Source organism: Rhipicephalus sanguineus, unplaced genomic scaffold, assembly GCF_013339695.2.
Source record: "Rhipicephalus sanguineus isolate Rsan-2018 unplaced genomic scaffold, BIME_Rsan_1.4 Seq90, whole genome shotgun sequence".
NCBI lineage: Eukaryota > Metazoa > Arthropoda > Arachnida > Ixodida > Ixodidae > Rhipicephalus > Rhipicephalus sanguineus.
Genome location: NW_023616248.1, coordinates 58,981 through 80,001, shown reverse-complemented (window position 1 = coordinate 80,001; position 21,021 = coordinate 58,981). Strand labels below are relative to the sequence as shown.

The following is a 21,021-nucleotide window of genomic DNA, read 5'->3' as shown; positions in this document are numbered from 1 at the left end:
GGACATATTCCGCCATTTTCACTGCGGAAATAATTTATTTATTTCGCCAAAACTTGCTCACAGATTATGCGAAGCTGATAGTAGGCTATCGAAAATATTTTGGCAATATGGCCGGCCATCAACAGCATCATTATTCACACCACTATGGATAGTATTGTCACGAGGTTGGAACGGTGAAGAATGCTGCAGGCATACTGGGAAATGCGGAGCTCTTTATGTGGGCGAACTTGTGCCAAGAAAATCAAAACTCAAAATACAAGCGACACACGCTGAGCACTGATAGCGGCGGGAGCAGTCGTCAGCCGTGGAGTAATCTGATCATCGGCGGAACGCGTCGTCCTTTATACATCAGTCATCGAACCGTTCCAGCATTGTCGCTGTTGCTCGCGTAAGCTCTCGAATAAGCTTGACTATTCATGTCCGGCGCGTAATCTTAACAGAATCATCTCAAACAATCGTGAAGCTTCTCAAACATTACGGCGCGGTCTGCTTCACACGTAGCTAACAGTCTTTGTGGTTGAAACCCGAATACATCAAAACAAAGCGATAAACACGTGTGACGGCAACATCGCTAGTATTATTAAAGATGGTACTACCGATTGCACTATCCATAGTTTGTTGATAGCAGTGCTATCGATAGTTTGTTTACACTATCGATAGTTTCAAAAAGCTATCGATGCTGTCGATAGTCAATTTACCGATAGTTCTGCATCACTACCAGTGGCTCGTGATATCGACAGATTCCCCGTTCGCATTCTTTGGTAGTCGTTCGCTCTATCAGTTACGCCGACAACGCCAACGGTGACGCCGCTCAACGCAGGAACGGGCGGCTAACAGCTGCGCTCTTAAGAAAATTGGCCATTATGCCGCCCTGCGAAAGTGAATGTCCAGCGAAGTTGTGTCAAACACCGCACATAATGAGGGAGGGGGGGGGGGTATGTCTTTTTGTTACTCTAGGGTGCTACGCACACCACTCTGTACATTGCAGGCGTCGCGAACCAAGCGAAGGTAGTGATAATCGCTTTGTGGTTGCTTTCGTAGACCGTGATTGGCTCCGCGACCATTTTCAGCGAGACGAATTTGTTCCCTTTGTAGAGCACTGTATTCACGCTGTTTTTCTGGTGTTTTTAATTTCCGTGGTCTAACTATGGCAGACTTAGAATGAACTGAATGAGTTGCTAGACGGGTCTTCCTTTTACATATGAAAGCGGGAAGCAAACGCGGGGAGAAGGAAGGGCCGTGTGACGTCATTCGAAGCCATCTTGTGAAGTGCGAAGCAGCTGCAACCTAATCATATACCTTGAACGCGCGGAAGGTTTGTTTCCATTGTTCACAGGCGCCTCATCATCCAGCATGCGGTTTTCATGCTTGTTTTCTGGTTTTCTTTATTGAAACGGATACTGAGCCCTATGCTGCGTGCCTGATTGCAAAGAAAGATATGCCGTTGGCCTTCAATTGTTAATGGCCCCTAAGCCACCCAGAGGTCGAAATTTAGTTGTGGCGTTGCAGTTGCGCACGAGACTACAACGAACGCGTTCGTTGGCTCGTCTGTCCACCTCTCCGAATGTCCGAGGTGAAAACGCAAGGAGAGCGCGCATCTGCTAGCAGAGGAGCCACGCGATTGCGAGCGTATGTTGGTGGTTTAGGGGCCTGGCGGGCAGAGCTTTAAAAAAGCTCTTTCAGTGGAACTCCTGGTGCTGAACATTTTCAGCAAACTCGCAATATCTACATCAGGGTTGTTCACCGACCAACGCAGAATGTCGTGAAGGTGTTCATCGGGTAGTCGGGAGGTGGTTAATCGGTTACATAGGGGGAGGGGGTTCTTACGTCGTGCCGGGGGCCACATAATTCTGCCCGCGGGCCGCAGGTTGCGGACCCCTGATTTAGTGCATTGGGCGAGCAATAACTTATTGCCTCCAAACCATAGCTAGTACGAGAGAAGTGACTATTTTTCCGTGCACATTGTTTTCCAGATTTCATTAGTTGCACTGGAGCAAGCGATGCTTCCTACAGCCATGAATGCAGGGGGCACTTGAAAACAAGTTTCTTGTGTGGGCTAGACAGCAAGACATTGAGTGACAGGCTTGAAAAAGCTGACGTACACAGAAAAACTCACTGGGGTGACCGTGGTAGTCATCTTATGTTTTTCTTTTCAAATTTGTACGGGCATGTCCTTGCACTTACGGTATATAGGACGCAAGACAAAATATAAGCCTTCTCATATTTGTGGTACTTGCCTTAAAAGAATCATCCTTGACGATAACAATGGGTTCTTTTCTTTTTGATTCTGTAAGTTTTGCAGGCAAATGAGACCGTGTTTTGCGCACATAAAGGCAAAACTAGGTTGTCATAGCCTGCATTCTAGTGACAGAATGGTCAGCCTCTGTATTGAGGGCTGAGTAGATTGTCATTTCCTGCCACAGCAGCCCTATCGAAAGGTGCATTTACTTGGCGAGTTGCCGCATTAAATTATTGTTATACGTCTTTGCTCCGAGGATGACTCATCTTAAGGCTTGGTTATATGTGGACAATTAGTGCAAGACACAGTAGCTTTGACCTTACAAAAGCGTTCTCCCCGCGCAATTCCCTCATAATCATATCGTGGTTTTCGGACGTTAAAACCACAACAGTTATGGTTTGCAGAGGGTCTACAAGCTCCAGAGGACGTCGACGGCAATAATGCACGTTGTTGCTAATACTAGCACTAAATATTCCGGGTGTATTTAATTAGCCTTGCCGCCTTGCTGACGGACTGAAGTTTGGGATACTTTGTTGCCCGTTGAAAATTGAGAAGTCCAAACAACCTTCTTGAGGCACAACATATATCCATGACTTGAACGTTAACGTTCGCAAACAAGCTTGAAAACATTCATGCTTTCTCTTTGATCGCTGACCCACTTTCTGTGATTGACGCGTTTAACACGCCGGAGCGTTAATTTTCAAGACTTCTGGCCTGGGTCGTGTCAACATGTGTCAACATGCGGCAGTCTGAAGACATGCTCAGCGCTTGTAAAAATGTGCATGCATTTGCCTAGGACGACCCGAAGTTATTCTTCTGAGTTGACTGTATTGACCAGCCCCACCGCCCCCTCCCCCTTTGCCCCGAAAGCTTTTTGCCCCTCGCATGGTTTTGCAGTGCTTCTGGAAAGGGCGCACCTTTAACCAAGCGACGACATAATGTGATGACGTCATCACGTGACGTCACGTTGTGTGACGTCATAGCTGCGTCGCGATGACGTCAGAAAATTCGACGACATGCGACGTATGATGACGTCAGAGCATGACGACATGACGTGATGAGTTTTTTGCTTACTCTGCCTGACGTCGACGCCTCCGCGGACGGTCACTTTTCGAGACTGATGAGGCGTCTAAGGCTTTCGCCTGAATAAAAGTAAGGCTCGTGAACGGACTACTTAATCAGAGGCTTTCGTGCCGTACAATTGACTGCGAGTTGAGCGCCGTCCTGGCCGCGCACTTACAGGTAAGCCGAAGGCTCCACGGTGACGAAGTCCACACCGCTACCATGGCACTCCACTCGAAGACCATCCATCATGGAGACTACGGCGTGCTTCGACATACAGTAGGGCACGATCATTGGGTTTGTGAAGTGACCTGCGTAAACATAAGAGGTTGGTTGGTCAACTTTATTAATAGTCCTGAGAGACGCGACTAGCGCGCAGTGGGCTCCTCCCCCGTTGGGACGCGCAGGCTAAGCCGCTGATCCCCGTTGTTGGGGCTTCTGATGGCGGAGCACCACTTGGCTTGGTTGGCTTGACTGGTGCCCAGTAGCGAAGGGCATCGCGAGAGCATGTGCTATAAATTAGCTACCATCCTGCATCGTGGGCACGAGCTGCTAGTGCAAGTATCCGGAAAAATTTTGTGAAATAAAGCCAACTTTGGGAAAGAACCCGCCTGTAAGAGTCTAAGTGTCATTGCCTGCGCTCTGTGTCTTTTCCTCTGAAGAGGTGGGTAGACCTTCCTGCCTAGGAAGGTCTATGCTGTGGAATGTCATGTAAGTGGTGGTCTACTCTAGTGCTACGTCGAACCAGCTTTTTAAAGTTCTATTTCTTAAAGGCTGTAGTGGTTCCGTGAACTGCAAGAAGAGCCTGAGATATGATGGCCGACGTTTCGATAGGTGGACCCATCTCCAACAAAAACGTATGATTATCCTTGCCGTGTTCTGAGAGGGTTAGCAAATGACGTCATGCCACGTGGTGTCTCTGTCGGTACTCGTCACAAGTACCGACAGCGAAACCCCGTGACGCCACACCCACCGCTGTTGTCTAGTGATTATGGTGCTTCACTGCTGACTCGAAGCTCGCGGGATCGAATCACGGCCGCGGCGACCGCACTTCGATGGAGGCGAAATGCCAGAGGCCCGTGTGCTCAGATTTAGGCGCACGTTAAAGAACCACAGGTGGTCGGACTTTCCGGATCCCTTCACTACGGCGTCTCTCATCATCATATCGTGCTTTTGGGACGCAATACCCTAACATTTAGTAACGCTATAGCGCTAAAGAGCTCGTTTCGCAGAAATTCTGGTGTCGTTGGTTGTGAGCGAAAAATGATCATCTCGTCCGTGATTGAATAATCGAAAAAGATGCAAATAAAATAAAAATCTTCGAATGAGAATCGAACCTAGGTCGTCTGCGTGGCAAGTACGGGTTCTACCAAAGAGCGACGCAAATTTTTGAAACGGAAAACGGCCAATGTTACGTGCACAGTCATTCGCTTCCTCACGGCACGGTTGAGGCATGAGGCATGCACCGAGAACCGAAGCTTGGCTAACAACTGAGATGCCGATGCGCACGGGGCCCGATTAAGCTAGCGTGTTCTACTCTTGACGGCAAAGCTGAAGCGTCGTCCAAATCTTTATTATTAAACAGGGCGTGATGTCAATGGACCACTCACCCGCTCCAACCAACACGCCAGGGACTCTTCCTCTGATGAGGTTCTTACTCCTGCCTCGCGAGCACCTGTATAGCGCACTGTATTTCCATCCGTCGGTTCCCACCTGTATGTTGGATTTTCCAAAGGATCTATTCTTTTAGATGCGAAGTATCTTATGGCGGAGTTCAATCTGGTGGTGGTGGTGGTGGTGGTGTGCGGCACCACCGTGGCTGGTGAGATGCGATGCGCAACCCCGATCCACTGCTATTCCCTTCTCTACTCTTCGGCTTCGCATCGCCCACCCCCTTTCCACTCTTCCTCTGAAACGCGGGCTAGACATGGCTAAATTCTCTCCTGCGCAACGCCGCGATGAACACTAGCGCATGCGCGTCTCCTGCCCCTCTCTCTCTCCTACGCTGCCCCCTCTCACACGCCTGCCAACAGCGTTCCCCGCTCGCCCTGTGAGAATTAACGGCCAGGCTAGAGGGAAGACAAGACGCGCGTAGCGTTCCTCTTCGCGATTTCCACGACGCGAGGTCGGTAGCATGCCCAAAGAACGCCAACGGAACGCGATCGTGCAAGTGCTCCGGCTTCGCATCGCCTCATGGTCCCCTTTAGCGGGAAATGGTGTAATTTTTACGTTGTTAGACGCTTGACAGCGCACGACTTAGAGACAGAATTAGGTTAGCCACATATCGACGATTTCACGGGTGCGCTTAGGTGCCGCCATCTTGGACTGCTAACGTTGCTATTTCGTGCCTGCCACAGCTAAATGAACGATTTGTAAGTAGACTCACACGTACGCAAACGGCTGTGCGCATGCTTTTCGCATCAAATGACCTTCATAATTTCACGGCACGTCATACAAAACCCAGGAATCCCTCGCGTAAAAGCAAGTCATGTTGGCGTCCATGAATGTGAAATAAAATCATCTCAAGACTTAATTGGGTGACTTAGAAATTTCGCAAGGATACCAAATCAGACAAAAAGATTTTTCGCATTGCTATTATCAACCGCTATTCGTGGCTGCATATTTCTTGTATTTTCGCGCTTCCGCATCATTTGTTTGAGCAAACCGAACTGTTGCAGTTAGATCGTAGCATTAAAGGGGGGGGGGGGCAAAATCGACTAAAAATGCGATTTTTCACTTTTAATGGCACGATATTCCAGCATTCCCGACAAGTGTTTCCACAAAGTGGCGCCTTCATATGCGCAACGGAAGGCACTTAAAAATGGCACCCAACGCGCCTGACCCCCGTGACTACACCTGCGTACGGCGCGAGTTCTTGTTAGGGCGTTTTAGCGTTTGCTTCATTCTGAATGTAAGGACGCGCAAGTGCCTTTATATGTATAATCATTTACAATGGTAGTACATCAAGCTAGATAAATGATTCATTAGCTCAGTCCTAGGCCGAAGGGGGCCGTGATAGTCAGGGCGTAGGGGGGGGGGTTCAAACCCCCCCCGAAATTTTTCAGTTTTGCTTGCGTATATAGGCACGCACACATACAAACGCACGCACGAACATACATAAAGTATGGTTGAACCCCCCGAAAAAAATTTCTGGCTACGCCCCTGGTGATAGTCACCGAGGTTTGGCGCGAAAGTTTGTTTACATCCGCGTTCCCGCCGTTACGATGACCCACGTGTATTTCGTGCGTTCTGGAATTCTTGCCATTTCGGAAGGCTCACAACTGTGAACTGTTTCACAAATGCACTGAGGACGCATGAATGCCCCGGTTTTCACCAAATACGCACAAGAAGCTAAAATTCTGTGGGAACCAGTACCTCAAAATGCACAATCAACACACCGAGCCGCCTCCGGTGAGTGCGAGTGCCGTCAAGTTTGGAAGCGCTCCGCGAGATTTCTTTTGTTGCGTTAGCTACACTGGCCTAGACGAGCCAGTTTCGCGTGGGTCCTCAAGAGACGTGCTGCGCATGCGCGAGGATTAGTGATGTCACACAGCTGGCGCATCGAAGCCGGCACTTCCCGCGCACTCCGCCGCTAGCGCGCGCGACTCGCTGCCGCCGGTCTGCGCTTTCCAGAGGAGTGACGTCGTAGCCGAGGTAGACGTACTGGCGCCGGCGCGCGCGCAGCTATACGCCTTCGCTGTGCAGTCGCTGTCTGACACTGGGCTGGAGCCGCTTGATAGCGCCTCTGACTGGCGTTTGCCAGTGTGGTTAAGCTATGAAGAAGGAGAGCGAAAATGCTACTCAACGGCCCAGAAGAGCGGAGAAGCTTAACTCATCGGATCCCGAAGTAGTTGCCTTGCAAAATAAATATACACGTGCCACATAATACGTATACCATGTGTGTGTCATTGGAGCAGCAGTAAGCATGATAATCAAGCTAATACTAGACAATCAGGAAAGCTAAGAACAATCAGCCGAACCTTTGCTAACGCTACGTTATCCTGGCAAGCCACTGCAACATTTTTTTGATGATGCGGACGCAAACTCATCTGGATATCCCATAACAGACATTCCTTGGCGAAGATTATGCAGCAGGAGCACTACAGCTCGACTTGACGGAAACTACAACTTTAAGTGGAGTCCAAAGCACTACTTTTTGTAAGAAAAGGAACATTTTCTCGGTAACCATAGCAGCTGTCAAGTTGAAATTATTGTGACCTGTTTCTGAATAGCTTGTGCCCTTACTGAATCAAAGGAAACGTGTTATTTTTATATGAAAGGTTTTCTTCAAGAAAGAGCCTTAAAACTTTAGTCCCATAAAATGTATTTTTTTAGTAAACAATTCATGGTCACACCTGCAAATAATATTTTGGTTCAGAAGGACACCCCGGGCCCAATTAACAACCACAAGAGTTTCCACATTTTGACATGCAAAATAGTTTTCAAACCTACTCCTTGAGAAATGAAAAAAAGATAATTTGATATCTTATATGTTTAGAATGAATTAGTATTCTATCGTCGGATTCAAAACACGTTTAGTAAATTCTCCAATCAAACACCCTGCAAAATTTGGTAGAGCTTGCTTAAAAAATAACAGAGGTATGAGCTGTAGTAGTTGTACACCTGGCTTTGCTATCGATGTAAGAGACAATATGCAAGTTCTAATGATCGGCTGTGACAAGGTATGGGCGAACTTTAATGTTATGTGTGGACACTTCGTTTGTGTGGATATTCTGTGTTGTGCACTTTTCTGTTGAGTGGACACTTTCTTTGATTGAAAAAGTCGTACTTAGTGCGTGAGTGTTCTTCTGTGTGGCCTATTTGAATAGTTTGACGCTTGTTCTACTACTTCGCGACGTCAACTGTTATGCAAGAGAAGAGAAGCCGGGGCCATGCATTAGCCTAACTTATCCTTATATACATTTACTTAAAAATGACGCTTGAAGGGTGACATGTAGAAAAATTACACTTTTTTACGCTTGAAAACTACGATTGAAAAGGGAAGAGGCATATGAGTGCGAACGGGCAGAGGGGCGGGCAGGGGGCCCGCCACCCCCCCCCTAGTCACCTAATAAAGGGGGCGCGCAAATTCTACTTCATACACTGACTTATTAGGGAGGGGGGGGGGGCGCTGCGATGAACCTTCGCCCCTCCTGTAGAGGAACACTGCGCATGCCTGTGGGAAGAGGGAGTGCATTTCAAAACTTTTCTGCCACGTAGAACTGCTGAACATTACTGACTGACACATTGCATCATATGCCTCTTTAAATGGACTGATGTTATAACGGCACATTGTTAGGAGGATGATAGTTATGTGGCGCAATGCCTACCGAAAGGGCTCGCGATGGCTACGACCCTGCCGCTGCTTTTTCTAAGGAGGGGCAGGAACTTCTTGATGACTCGAAGTCCTCCGAAAACGTTGACGTCGAAAACGTTGGCCACGGTTTCCATTGTCAACCACTCCAGGAGGCCGCAGCTTCCGATGCCAGCATTGGTGACCACCGCCCAAAGTCACTGCGGACAGGGAGCGTATCGTGTAACAATAAGACGTTATCTTGAGTCTTAGTGCATTAAAAAAAGGCATAATATAGTTTAAGAAATAGTGACAAATACAAGGATATAAACCTCCCTTCGATTTTTGCACGATTCATTCACAGTCTATTTGTAGAGTTTTGGTTTTGACTTATCAATAATGTAACAGTACTATCCTAGCAGTCGCAGGTGATCAACTTTCAGTTGCCATTGTTACTCTTGCAATCCCTTTATGTTCATTTATTGCAATCAATGAACTTTACATAAGGGTTGAAAAACCATTGATCCCATAATTTAGCACAACCTTCGCGAGTGCTTGGAACAATTTTTATGTGTTTTTTGACATTTTAGTGTCCTATTGTTTTTTCACAGTGTTTTTATAAAAGGTAATTTGATCTGTGCGTTTATTCGCTCGTATTTACAATGCGAAAGCAAGCATTTAGTTCATGGCTGTGCGTGGGCTGCATCCGATTCATATACTGTTTAGACTGTTTTTTTTTCTTGCATTGTCTTTATATTTCTTTATCTTGTCACTCTATTGCCCCTCCTGCATGAGTCACATATTGGCCGGCAGTATAAATAGACAGACGGGTGGAAAAGCTTTATTGATAGTCCCGAGGAACGCGATTATCGCGTATAAATAAAATAAATACATATACTTCATGCAGCTTTCTTACCTGTGAAACGTTTCTTCCCTGCACCAGGAAAGAAAGAAAGAAAGAAGAAGAAAGAAAGAAAGAAAGAAGAAAGAAATAAGAAAGAACGACAGAAAGGAAGAATAGAAGAAAGAAAGAAAAAAACGCCAGGCCTGCGCGGAAAGCGCAGCACAGTCACAGCGAAAGCTGGAAGAGCGGCCTCTCTGGAACCTGTTATAACTTCTTGTGGCTACTAATACAAGTACACTAGCAACGTACCCACTATGCCACAAATCATAATTTTTGGGAAGTTCGGAAGCACCCACCACGACATTATTCGTCATTCTACGGAGAAGCGAGGTACCATCTGTAAGGCATTATGCGCACTTTGTTGATGCGCCGGCTGATGATGATGAATGAATTACGGCTGAGCCCTTTGTAATCGGTTGGAAGCTTAAAAAACATACTAGTTACGTAATTCGCATTGTGTGACGCCCAGTCGTTATTTAACTCCCCCACCACGCATTATAACATACGTTAACGTGAGAAAGAGAGAGAGGGAATTAACTTCATTGAGACCGTGAGGAAACGGATCATGGGAGCCTTATGGGCTTCCTTGGCAACCAATAGAAGTGCACTTGCGAGGAACCCACTACGCTATAAATCATCATAATTTTTGTGAAGTAGGGAAGCAGTCACTATGCCATTTTTCGTCATTCTGCGGAGAACCGTGGTACTTGCTAAACACCTGTAAGGCAATATGTGCACTTTCTTGATGCTGTGGCTGATGACGACGAAGAATTATGGCAGAGCCCTTTGTAATGGGTTGGAAGCATTCAACAACCCACTCGTTGCTCAATTCGCGTTGTGTGACGCGTGGTTGTTATTTTACTCTTCTACCACGCTACATTACACATGTTAGTGTGGTTCCCGACATGAAGCTTCTATAGGGTCTTTTTGCAAAGCAGTTTCAAGCACCAGCATAGCTCTGAGGTTGAATACTGGGATCACACGCAGAGGGCTCAGGTTCGAAGCTCGTTCCATCCTAGAAATTTGTTCTTATTTCGTTTTTTTTTCTTATTTCGCGCGATAGTGGTTACGGACACCGGCGGCGCCAAAAAACGCCAGGCCTGCGCTGAAACCGCAGCACAGTCACAGCGAAAGCTGGAAGAGCGGCGTTTCTAAAGCACCGTTGTAAGCTCTCTTGGGACTACTAATACAAGTACACTAGCAAGGTACCCACTACGCCATAAATCACAATTTTTGTGAAGTTCGGAAGCACCTACTAAGCCACTATCCGTCATTCTGCGGAGAAGCGAGGCACCAGCTACACGTCTGTAAGCATTATGTGCACTTTGTTGACGCGACGACTGATGACGATGAAGAATTATTGCTCAACCCTTTGTAATGGGTTGGAAGCTTTAAACGGCCCACCAGTTATGTAATTTGCATCAGGTGACGCCCGGTCGCTATTTCATTCTCCCGTCATGATGTATAACATACGCTGACGTGGGAGAGAGAGGTGGGGGGTGGGGCCAAGAACTTTACTGAGACCCCGAGGAAATGGATCATGCGCTTATGGGCTTCCTTGGCAACTAATACAAGTGCACTTGCGAGGAACCCACTATGCTATAAATCATTGTAATTTCTGAGAAGTAGGAAAGCAGGCATTATGCCATTTTTCGTCATTCTACGGAGAGCCGTGGTACCTGCTAAACGCATGTAAGGCATTATGCGCACTTTGTTGATGCTGTGCCTGATGACGATGAAGAATTATGGCGGAGCCCTTTGTAATGGGTTGGAAGCATTCAACAACCTTCTCGTTGCGCAATTCGCATTGTGTGACGCCTGATTACAGAATTCGCGTTGTGCGACGCTTGGTGTTTATTTTACTCTTGTACCACGCTATATTGCATATGGTAATGTGTTTCCTTCCCGACATGAAGCCTGTATAGGACCTTTTTGGAAAGCAGTTTCAAGCACCGGCATGACTCAGAGGTTGAATACTGGGCTCCCACGCAGAGGGCCCAGGTTCGAACCTCCTTCCTTCCTGGACTTTTTTCTTATTTCGTTTTTTTTTTTCTTATTTCGAGCGATAGTGGTTACGGACACCGGCGGCGGCGGCGGCGGCGGACAACTACGGCGCCAAAAACGGCCGGTGAAATGATCTCATAACAGCTTTCGCTGTAAAACGGCCCTTGTTGTGATCTCATAACAGCTTTCGCTGTAAAAAAGGAAGAAAGAAAGAGCTGGCGACGCTGCCTCCGGGTTAACAAACGAAATCGCCATGACGTCGCTAGCGCCTCCGTAATTCTTAACTAATAAAAATGAAATTATGTTAGGAAAATTCAGAGAGTTATCATAAAAATATTCAGACATCTTACCGAACGAACATGGCCAAAGAACGAAAAAAAAAAAAAGAAACCGGCTCAAGTCTATGACGTATTACTCGCATTTAAGCGCTTCGGTACTGGTGCGACATTCGAAAATAAGATGATGAACTTCGTTTTCTCTTCGAAAAACACACAAAAGAAGCGAAATCAACGACAGCGGAGTTCTCGAAGAATGTGAGAAATATTTACTGTTTTACTTTTTCGTCACACATAACCTCTTCATGACGCAAGCAGCGATGAGCTCCGCATGCAAGCGCATGCGTGCAATGATTCTAAATGAAAAAGGCACACGCTGACATACCTCTATTGCCGAGGTGCTCCTTTACCGAGTCGAGGGCGTCATCCACTTGCTCTTGCTTTGTGACGTCAAGTTCCAGGACCTTCACATTGGAGAGGCTCTTGAGTTCTTCAGCGCCGGCACTGTCGATCTTCAAGCATCCGGCAAACACCAAAAAGCGGCAGCGTGAGAGTCGCTTAGCCAAGCGGTTGCCAAATCCGGTGTCACAACCTGCGAACAGCGAACCGCTGAATACGTGGAACGCACAGGACATAGGGATTGAAACGCGACATAATTTTAAGTGCGGAGCATTTAGCGGCCCGACTTGTCTTCCATCCATGCATCTCATGAGGCGCGATCACGCTCGCAGTTAAGCGCTCAATACAGGCCATAAAAAGGCTATTAATGCTCAAACCCGGGTTAAAATGAACGAACAAGATCTGAAATAACGTTTTAACAGAAATAACAAGAAGTAATCGCAGTTATTAACTAAAAATCGCTAAAAACGTTTTGGAAACATGTGACTGACTCGTAGGCCGCGCAAGAGAGAGTGCCACCGCCTCGCCGAGAGACCGAAAGCCCCATCCTCTTCCCTTCGCCGTCGCTGCATCGCTACATCTGAAGGGGGAAACAACCTGACGCAACTCGCTGCAGACGACGCGTATCTCAACTGCCGTAACAAGCAGAAAGCCAACAAAGCGCAACAAAAAGTAGCGCACATATCGCACATATCGCACAACGAGTTTGCGAATCTCCCTAACAATATTCTACTCGTGCCGGGGAAACCCTACATGCTTACCTCAAACATTGGTGTCATCGATGCTTTGTTAAACGGTGAAGCGGGAGCCCTACGAACGGGAATCGCTGGGTGCCCGTGCTGCGCACTTCCTCTGTTGTCGCAGTAGTGGAGCTGGCATACGTTTATTTAGGAGCTGGCTCGCCAGATTCTTAAGCTGGGGCGAAGTCGACAGCCAGACGAGCGTCAGACAGCTATTTTTAGGGCCACTTTGTCGTGCGCGTCTCGAGGGCAGTTTTCAAATTGAAAGAACTTTAGGAGCGTTGCGTCTGCAAGGGTCGACAATGGAGAATCAGACGCTCTTAGATATTTCTTGTATATACACTTCATCAATGTGTAAATAATTGTAAATTGTGTATATACTTCATCAAAATTGTGAAGTAATAAAACATTATGCATATAGGTATATATAACAACGTGTGTCACGTCTTCATATGACGGTAGAGGACTTGTACAGAAGATTCACAGGTTTTCCTGATCTTCTCCGAGCCAGCTCCTCAACCATCATTTACTTCGTGGATATGACGTGATTTTTTTTTTATTACAATGAGTGCTTCGAGCAACTTCTCGTGATAACTGCGTCATGTCGCTTCAAATCTGGCCGCTAAAAATAATGTTGGCTCTGATGTAAGTGATGTAAGCGATGTATGTGCTCTTTGCTATGCCTGTCGTTGCGAGGAGACGCTACAGCACATTTAGTGCGACTGTACTAGATATAATGCTCAGAGATAGTCCCTAGCCTCCGCTTTTGCGCTCCTTGATGATAGACCAATGTCTGTCGAAGCCATTCTTACATGTCATCGATAGAAGACGTCGCATCTGAAGGCGACGAAGGCGTTACTGAGGTTTTTAAAACAAACGGACTTGGACAAGCGGGCTGTGACTGTGATGCCGCGTACCACGCAAGAGTGACGAACTGTGATTGACTGTGTGTGTGCCGTGTTACGTACCGTCTTTCTGTCTCTCTTTCCTCTCCATCTTTCAATCTCCCCTATCCTGTTCAGATGTTTAGGGTAGCAAACCGGTTGTGCTATACTGGTTAACCTCCCTGCCTCTCCTCCTCTACTATTTCTTCTCTCTGTGATGTAAGTGTTCGAGTCAAAATAACGCCCATATGACACGAACTGTAGATGCTAGAAACGGAAGTGCGTACATTACTTAGCCCTAAATTTTCGCTCTTGGACGGGCTTAGGCGGCATGCGTAGACCATGCTAAATGGTAACAGCAAGACAAATTCACTGAATAAAGCGTCAATTTCAGACTTCACATTTTGTTATTACTGCGGTGGGTACGTTGATTATTAGGAGAGAAAGCACTGAAGGCCGAAGTTTCTCTTCGACAATTTTACCCCGGCACGCTTGTACGATGTCATGCATTTCGATGAATATTTTTGTCGCTTTAGGGCCCTTCTGACTATAAACGAAAGCTTTAAAAATATTGTTACGGGGATTATTTATTCGGCAAGCATTGGTCGAGCTAACATTGCACACAGTGCACAGGAACGCAGGTCAAAAGCAGCTCCAGACTCTGCCCCACAGCAGCAACGTCGTCGTCGTCGTCTTCATCCATCCGGTATCAATGCGGCGCCCGTGCCAGAGTGACCTTTCCATACCCGTGACAATATCTTACTCGAGGGTAATAAAGGTTGTGAAACAGTTTGTCAAGTTCCAACGATGGCTCTTTGAGAGTGCACTGCAGTGAATCCTTACCGAGATTAAAAAAAAACACACAGCAATATCAGATGTATTATTGCTGTTAATACAGCTGCTAATTAAGTTCATAATACGAAATAATGACGCCTATGTAAATTATGTTTACTTTACTAACATAGCCGCATAACATATGTAACCACCTGTTATGTGGTATCACTCTCACCAGAGCGGTGTTTAGGTAACAAAATACATTAATCCTTAACGAAATAAGGAATGACACGCTCCTATCTCGCTGTCGCCGTACGCGCACAGTCGTTTAACGAAGCACTTACCGGTGATGAGCACAGCTTTTCCGTCTCCGGATATCTTGGAGACAAAAAAACGCTTCCACACAAATCGTGACAGGTGGTAAGACAGCGTCAGGGCGACCCACGTTGAACCGAGGATTCTTGCCAGTTGTTGCAGCGGCACCAAGTGGTTCCACAAGCGCCAGAACAGAAGCAAGAAAGCCACACATAGAGCCAACGATGTCCGCATGGCCGCTAAGGGAATCTGTTATAACGTTATGTATAAGAAAATGCCACGCGCGCGTAAGCTGCACACAATTATGTATTTCACCGGTGCGATAGCTGTCGTCATGCAGGAGGCAAGCGCGTGCGAACGCATGCACTGTTGCCACTGCTACCTCATGATACGAGCGTACTCAATCGCCACTGCATGCAAGGAGCGCGAGCCACGAAACACGACCGAATCAAAACCTAACGGGAACAACCCGGGCTACACGAACGTGTTTGCGACTGAAGTCTACGAGGAACACGAAGTTTTACGCCGGCGGTGGTGCGGGTTGCGAAGTCTTGTCGATAGGGCTTTCGCGGGGTAGCGAGTAGGAAGGGATTATATATAGAAACACCCGTATTAACCCTCCTCTCTCTTTTTCCGCTCCTCTCCCTCTCCTCGTGTGAGAGTCCCGCCACCGAAAATCAAGGACCATTCAAGCGGTGTCTTATGGTGGAATGCGATGTGTACGGTAGGGGAAAGGAGTTCCGAGGGTAAGTGCCCAGAAATACGAATGAAAGCAAACAAAAAAATGAAAGAAAGAGGTAAATAAGAACTGAGAACAATTGAAACGATTAAGTATGCAACTAAACACACTACGTAGCATAGCACAACATTAGCCACACATTTCCCTTCTTCTTTTAGTACATGTAATTCCCCGTGTTTTTTCAATGTCACTTCCAAAATTCCTGCGAGGCGTGCGTGATCGTGATGCGCAAATAATTTGCATCTTGTTTTAGTCCACAATGTTTGTTATGTAATCAAGGCAGCGGACACAGGGTTCGAACAAGACAGAATAGGAAGACGACGAACGCTGATCGCTGTCACGCTTCGAGTTAGCCTTTGTGATATATAAACCAGTACTTCGTTGTGTGAACTCCTACCTGTAAAACATCCCCGTTTGAGTTATTGTGTTCTGCTCTGACATGTACTCTGGGCCTAAGCAGCATGGAGTGTCATCATGATATTATCTTAAGGGGGTTGAGAGGGAAAGGTCAGAACGCCATATGTATGTATGTATGTATGTATGTATGTATGTATGTATGTATGTATGTATGTATGTATGTATGTATGTATGTATGTATGTATGTATGTATGTATGTATGTATGTATGTATGTATGTATGTATGTATGTATGCATGCATGCATGCATGCATGCATGTATGTATGTATGTATGTATGTATGTATGTATGTATGTATGTATGTATGTATGTATGTATGTATGTATGTATGTATGTATGTATGTATGTATGTATGTATGTATGTATGTATGTATGTATGTCAAGAAAGGTTAAGACAGTCGTGTTAATGAAGAAAAGAACACGACAAAAGTGGTGAAAACCTGGCAGGACCCTTACCAAGGTGAGAAATATTTACTGACGCTCAGGAATTCGTAGGGTAAGCGTCAAGAAATACGAAAGAAAGCAGACACATGCAAAAAAAAAGAAAGAAATAGGAAACACATACGAGAACTGAGAACAATAGAAACGATTAAGTATGCAAACAAATACACTGCAGAGCCGAGTATAGCAGTTTTCCACTCTATTTTTAGTACCTGAATTCCCCGTCTTTCCTCATTGTCACTTCGAAACTCCTGCGACAAGTGCGTGAGCGTGAGGCGCAAATAATTTGCATATTATTTTACTTCTCAATGTTTGTTATATTGTGTTCAGGTCTATTGTGTTCAGGTCTGACATGCACTGTAGGCCAAAGGAACAAGAAGTGACATCGCGGGTTTAGCCAGGAGTCTATTTCAAGGGGGCAGGATGAGGGGGACGGTCAGAACTCCTGTATGTATGTATGTATGTATGTATGTATGTATGTATGTATGTATTATGTATGTATGTATGTATGTATGTATGTATGTATGTATGTATGTATGTATGTATGTATGTATGTATGTATGTATGTATGTATGTATGTATGTACGTATGTATGTATGTATGTATGTATGTATGTACGTTTGTGTGTGTCACGAAAGGTTAAGGGCCTCGTACTATATAGTAAAGAAAAGCGGCGTATCTGTCATGGGGAGAAACGAGGCCGTTCGTTCATAGAGAATAAACACACATTGTATCTACAGAACCCGGCGTAATTGGTAAAAACATTGAAGTACACCGACCAAATAGAACAATACCTAGTGACGGTTCGGCACCCACATTCGAGAGCCTTGTTCACAATCTTGTACGTGCACAAGGCTCCCGCGTGCGGGCCGAAACGTCAGTAAGTATTTTTCACATTGGTCGGCGTCCTTCAATGTTTTCACGATCGTTACATCCTGATAAGACGACATTTCGTGAGACTCGACTTCAACACGACAAAATATTACACATGTTATGACAAAGCGCGAAACATGGAAAACACAACACGTGGATAGCGCAGGGACCAGAAAGTGCAACTCGTACAGAGGCGGCATGTCTACCGCAAAAAGAGTTTCATGCTTCCCGAAGCAATGGCACGGACCCTGTAGGGACCAGAAATATTTCGTTTACGGAACATTTTGCGTGGCTCCCACAGCGTTGCACTTGATGTATGAAACGGCACAGGCGTGCGTAGGGTCCTACGTTTAATAGAGGAAGGGGGGGGGGGGGGGGGGGGCTAGTTTCACGTCAGCACACCTCCTTCTTCCCACCCGCTGTTTCTCGAGTTCCCAGTAAGACAATCTTCACAAAGGACGCAAAAAAAAAAAAATGAAGCGATGACGTGCTCCTCGCAGGCTTTGACCCCGGGAATTCGGGCGCGAGAGATAGGAAGTAAAAAGTTATTGGAATGCGACACTAGAGGCCCTCGGCCGACATTATAGTCGGAAACCTGCGTGCCCATAACCCTGCACAGTAAACAGTAACTGAACAGGTCCGAGCGAGTATAGCTATGCGGCAGATTGAAACCGGCAAGTCCACCAAGACAAGCATCACGTTGGTTTTCGTGGTTTTTGTCTTGGTGCGCTCACCGGTCTTAATATCTTACTTTAACAACTAGCTCCGACACAGCCTCAAATTTACTGTGGGGCAGACTTAGAGCTCGCCTTATATAATCAGAAGGGGCGCTATCATTGCCCCTGAGTGCGCCTATGTGAAACAGTATTTAGAGACAGAGGGTTTGATTGACATGGACGTCCTGACGACGTCTCTCCAACACCAGGCTAGGAAGGGAATCCAGATGAGGTGCACACAATCAGTCAGCAGCCTGTAGCGGACTTGAACAGGAAATTCGGCTTGCTGCTGCTTCCGTGACACGAGCTTCTCCCAGCCATGCCTCTCTCGCCCCACCGTCCTCCCACGATTATCCGTCTATTTTTCGAACCGCTGGGAAGGGTGCTGATTCGCTGTGCACCTCTCATGTCGCCACGTGCCGCAGTAGATTAGCAATCGTCGTATTAGACGAGTTTCTGCTGAGCGTGTTCGCGCTACCACTTAGTGCCGTCGTCCACTTTCTTACTACTGTAAAAACCACACAATTAATTTTGCTAACGGGTTTAAACGTCTCGGCCGTGACGCGACCTTCGTCGGATTGAATTGAGAAAAGGAACGTTAACGCAGTCAAAAGCTTGGAGGACGCTTAAGCTACGCCTTCAAGAGCGGAACGCGATGGCGTAAACGGGCCCCGTTTGCATCGCCATCTCGCCATGCTTCGTTTCTCGGCGGGTACCCCAACCGTGCTGCGAGGGAGGGAACTTCTGTGAGCGCGACACTGAGCGTTTTAAACTCTCCAAGAATGTCTGCGGCGTGTACAGTTGCGAAGTGCCCACTGCGCCATAATCCGCATTCATCAGGCGGAAACGTCGCGAGACGTCTTTTGATTTCCGAGGCTTTCTTTCTGGCGATACCGGTTGTTCCGACCCCTACCAGAACCCTACCGAAACGGCACAAGGCAGCAGAGGAAAATGTAAAAGGCGAATTCGTTAATTTGCGAAGTGGCGAAGTACCCACAGAACAAAAGTATGCGCTGAAGAAGCTCAGACGGTCAATGTTTATGCGTACTGCGGCACTACATCGTGCCTCATATTCATATATGTCCAAGTTTCGGTCCATAAAGCTGGGGATTTAATCAAGCAGGAGCTGCCCAGTAATTGGACGACTGATGCAGGATAGGCGCTTTCACTAGGCTTGTAGAAAAAAAAGTGGCGCATTCAAATAACAGGCCGATGAATATCGTTCATTCATGATGGTCTTGTTACGCACTAGTGTTGCTATACAAGAAAAGGAAAGGTCTCTGATGAGGAAATGAACCAGCGACCGGGTGTTAGTACAAACGTTCCAACGAATCATTTCGTGACCTCGAGCAGAGATGTAACACGTGCACTGAAAGGAAAAACGAGATGCCACGTGTGATATGCAAGTATTACACCACTTCCACGAGGAGCAACAAAGGCCGGAATATATATAGAAGCTGAGATGGAACTCGTGTCGTTATACCTCCAATCGAGCGGAAACTCGATACAACGTGCAAACACAAGGTCGTCGTTCACTCGACTGTGACTTTGCAGAAGTGGGGGCAACAGCTCAGAAGGAAGGACACCTTTCTTAAGATGTCCTTCCTTACCCCTATATGGCTCCTTTAATATGGCTCACGAGTAAACACCCCTACATATGTCATGAGTAAAAAAAAAAAAAGATCTGGTGCCCGGTGGCGCGAACACGAAAGGTACCAAAGGTCAGGTGGCCCAATCCCCTACGTAATGACACCCGGCCATGTGCAAGAGGCATCAATGGCGGGGCGGGATGGGAGCGGACTTCATGCAGTAACTGTAATTAAAAGTGATAATTAGTGCAAAAGGTGAATAAAACATGAACCAAGGTGATTGAAAGAGAATCAGAGAAGAAGTAGGGTGAACTTAAGGTGAAGAGGGTGTGAATTAAAGTGAATTCGTGAGGGTATGCAAGAGAATCAAGTGTGAATTAAAGACTAATAAAAATAAAGGGCATTCAAGCGAATAAAATGTTAATGTGAATTAAGGTGAATCAATATGTGAATTAACATTAACACCTCGGCGACCAGGTGTCAACTTGCCGATCCAGTGGGGATGTCTATGGCATCGAAAGATGACAATTTACAGGAAGTAACGATACATTCTGTAAATTTTTGCAATCGCTTGTTGCGGGCTCGAAATAGATAACCGGCATTTACCTGATAAAGTATGACTCGTTACAGAGAATTCCATACTAACGCAACACATGGGCCTCATAATGGAAGGATCTCGACTAATGCTGACGAGCTCGGTTTGTTTAAAGCATATTAAACATACAGCAGATTCATGTGCTCTTGCATAAACACAGAATGATTGCTTACGCGAAGCTGTTCTTTTCTACAATTTGTATGAACACTTTCACGCGCGGAAAGACATTTCGTCGGCCACAACAACACGGTTTCGCAAAGCATACCTCATCGACTGCGCTGCTCAGGTTCGCTCGGAAAAGCTCTCGCCGATCGGTTCGCAATCCGCAATCTTCTCCAACCAGCATCGTCTTTTTTCTCAATTTATTTTAATCCCTCCTCATCCCTTCCCTCGTGCACTACTGCTGAGATGTCCTATTTTGATAGAGACAGCTGCCGGGTTCACTTTTTCTCTTCATTTCATGTTATATTTTATATTAAAAACCACTCCCCCAACCCCCAACCCCTGCTCTGTTCGTATCGACACCAGACTAATTTGCATACGCGCCGCAAGTTCTCCGGTCTGCTAGCTGCCGTGCCTTCCTATTTTTCGAAAGCGTCGGGCATGGTCCCTGCAGGGCATATTGGTAAAAACATTAAACGGACTGCATTAGTCTTAACCCAAATTAACCCCAACCAAGAAAAGTCAGTGCCGCCTGCTGCGCGCCACCAGATGCGCTGTTTAACTAGTCTTCGGAACGTGAAGTCAGGGAGGCTGCTTGATT

The 21,021-nt window shown here is 46.5% G+C and overlaps 1 protein-coding gene across 1 annotated transcript; it reads right to left on the bottom strand.

Moving 5' to 3' along the window:
* Positions 1 to 3,479: 3,479 nt before the first annotated feature.
* LOC119378628 (D-beta-hydroxybutyrate dehydrogenase, mitochondrial) lies at positions 3,480 to 15,451 on the bottom strand (the record flags this gene model as incomplete). The annotated part of the gene is made up of 4 exons (XM_049411783.1): positions 14,919 to 15,451; positions 12,163 to 12,369; positions 8,632 to 8,811; positions 3,480 to 3,612 (listed from the first exon to the last, which is right to left on the bottom strand). Coding segments are annotated over exons 1-4 (725 nt in total), but the record flags the coding sequence as incomplete, so codon positions are not given.
* Positions 15,452 to 21,021: the final 5,570 nt, after the last annotated feature.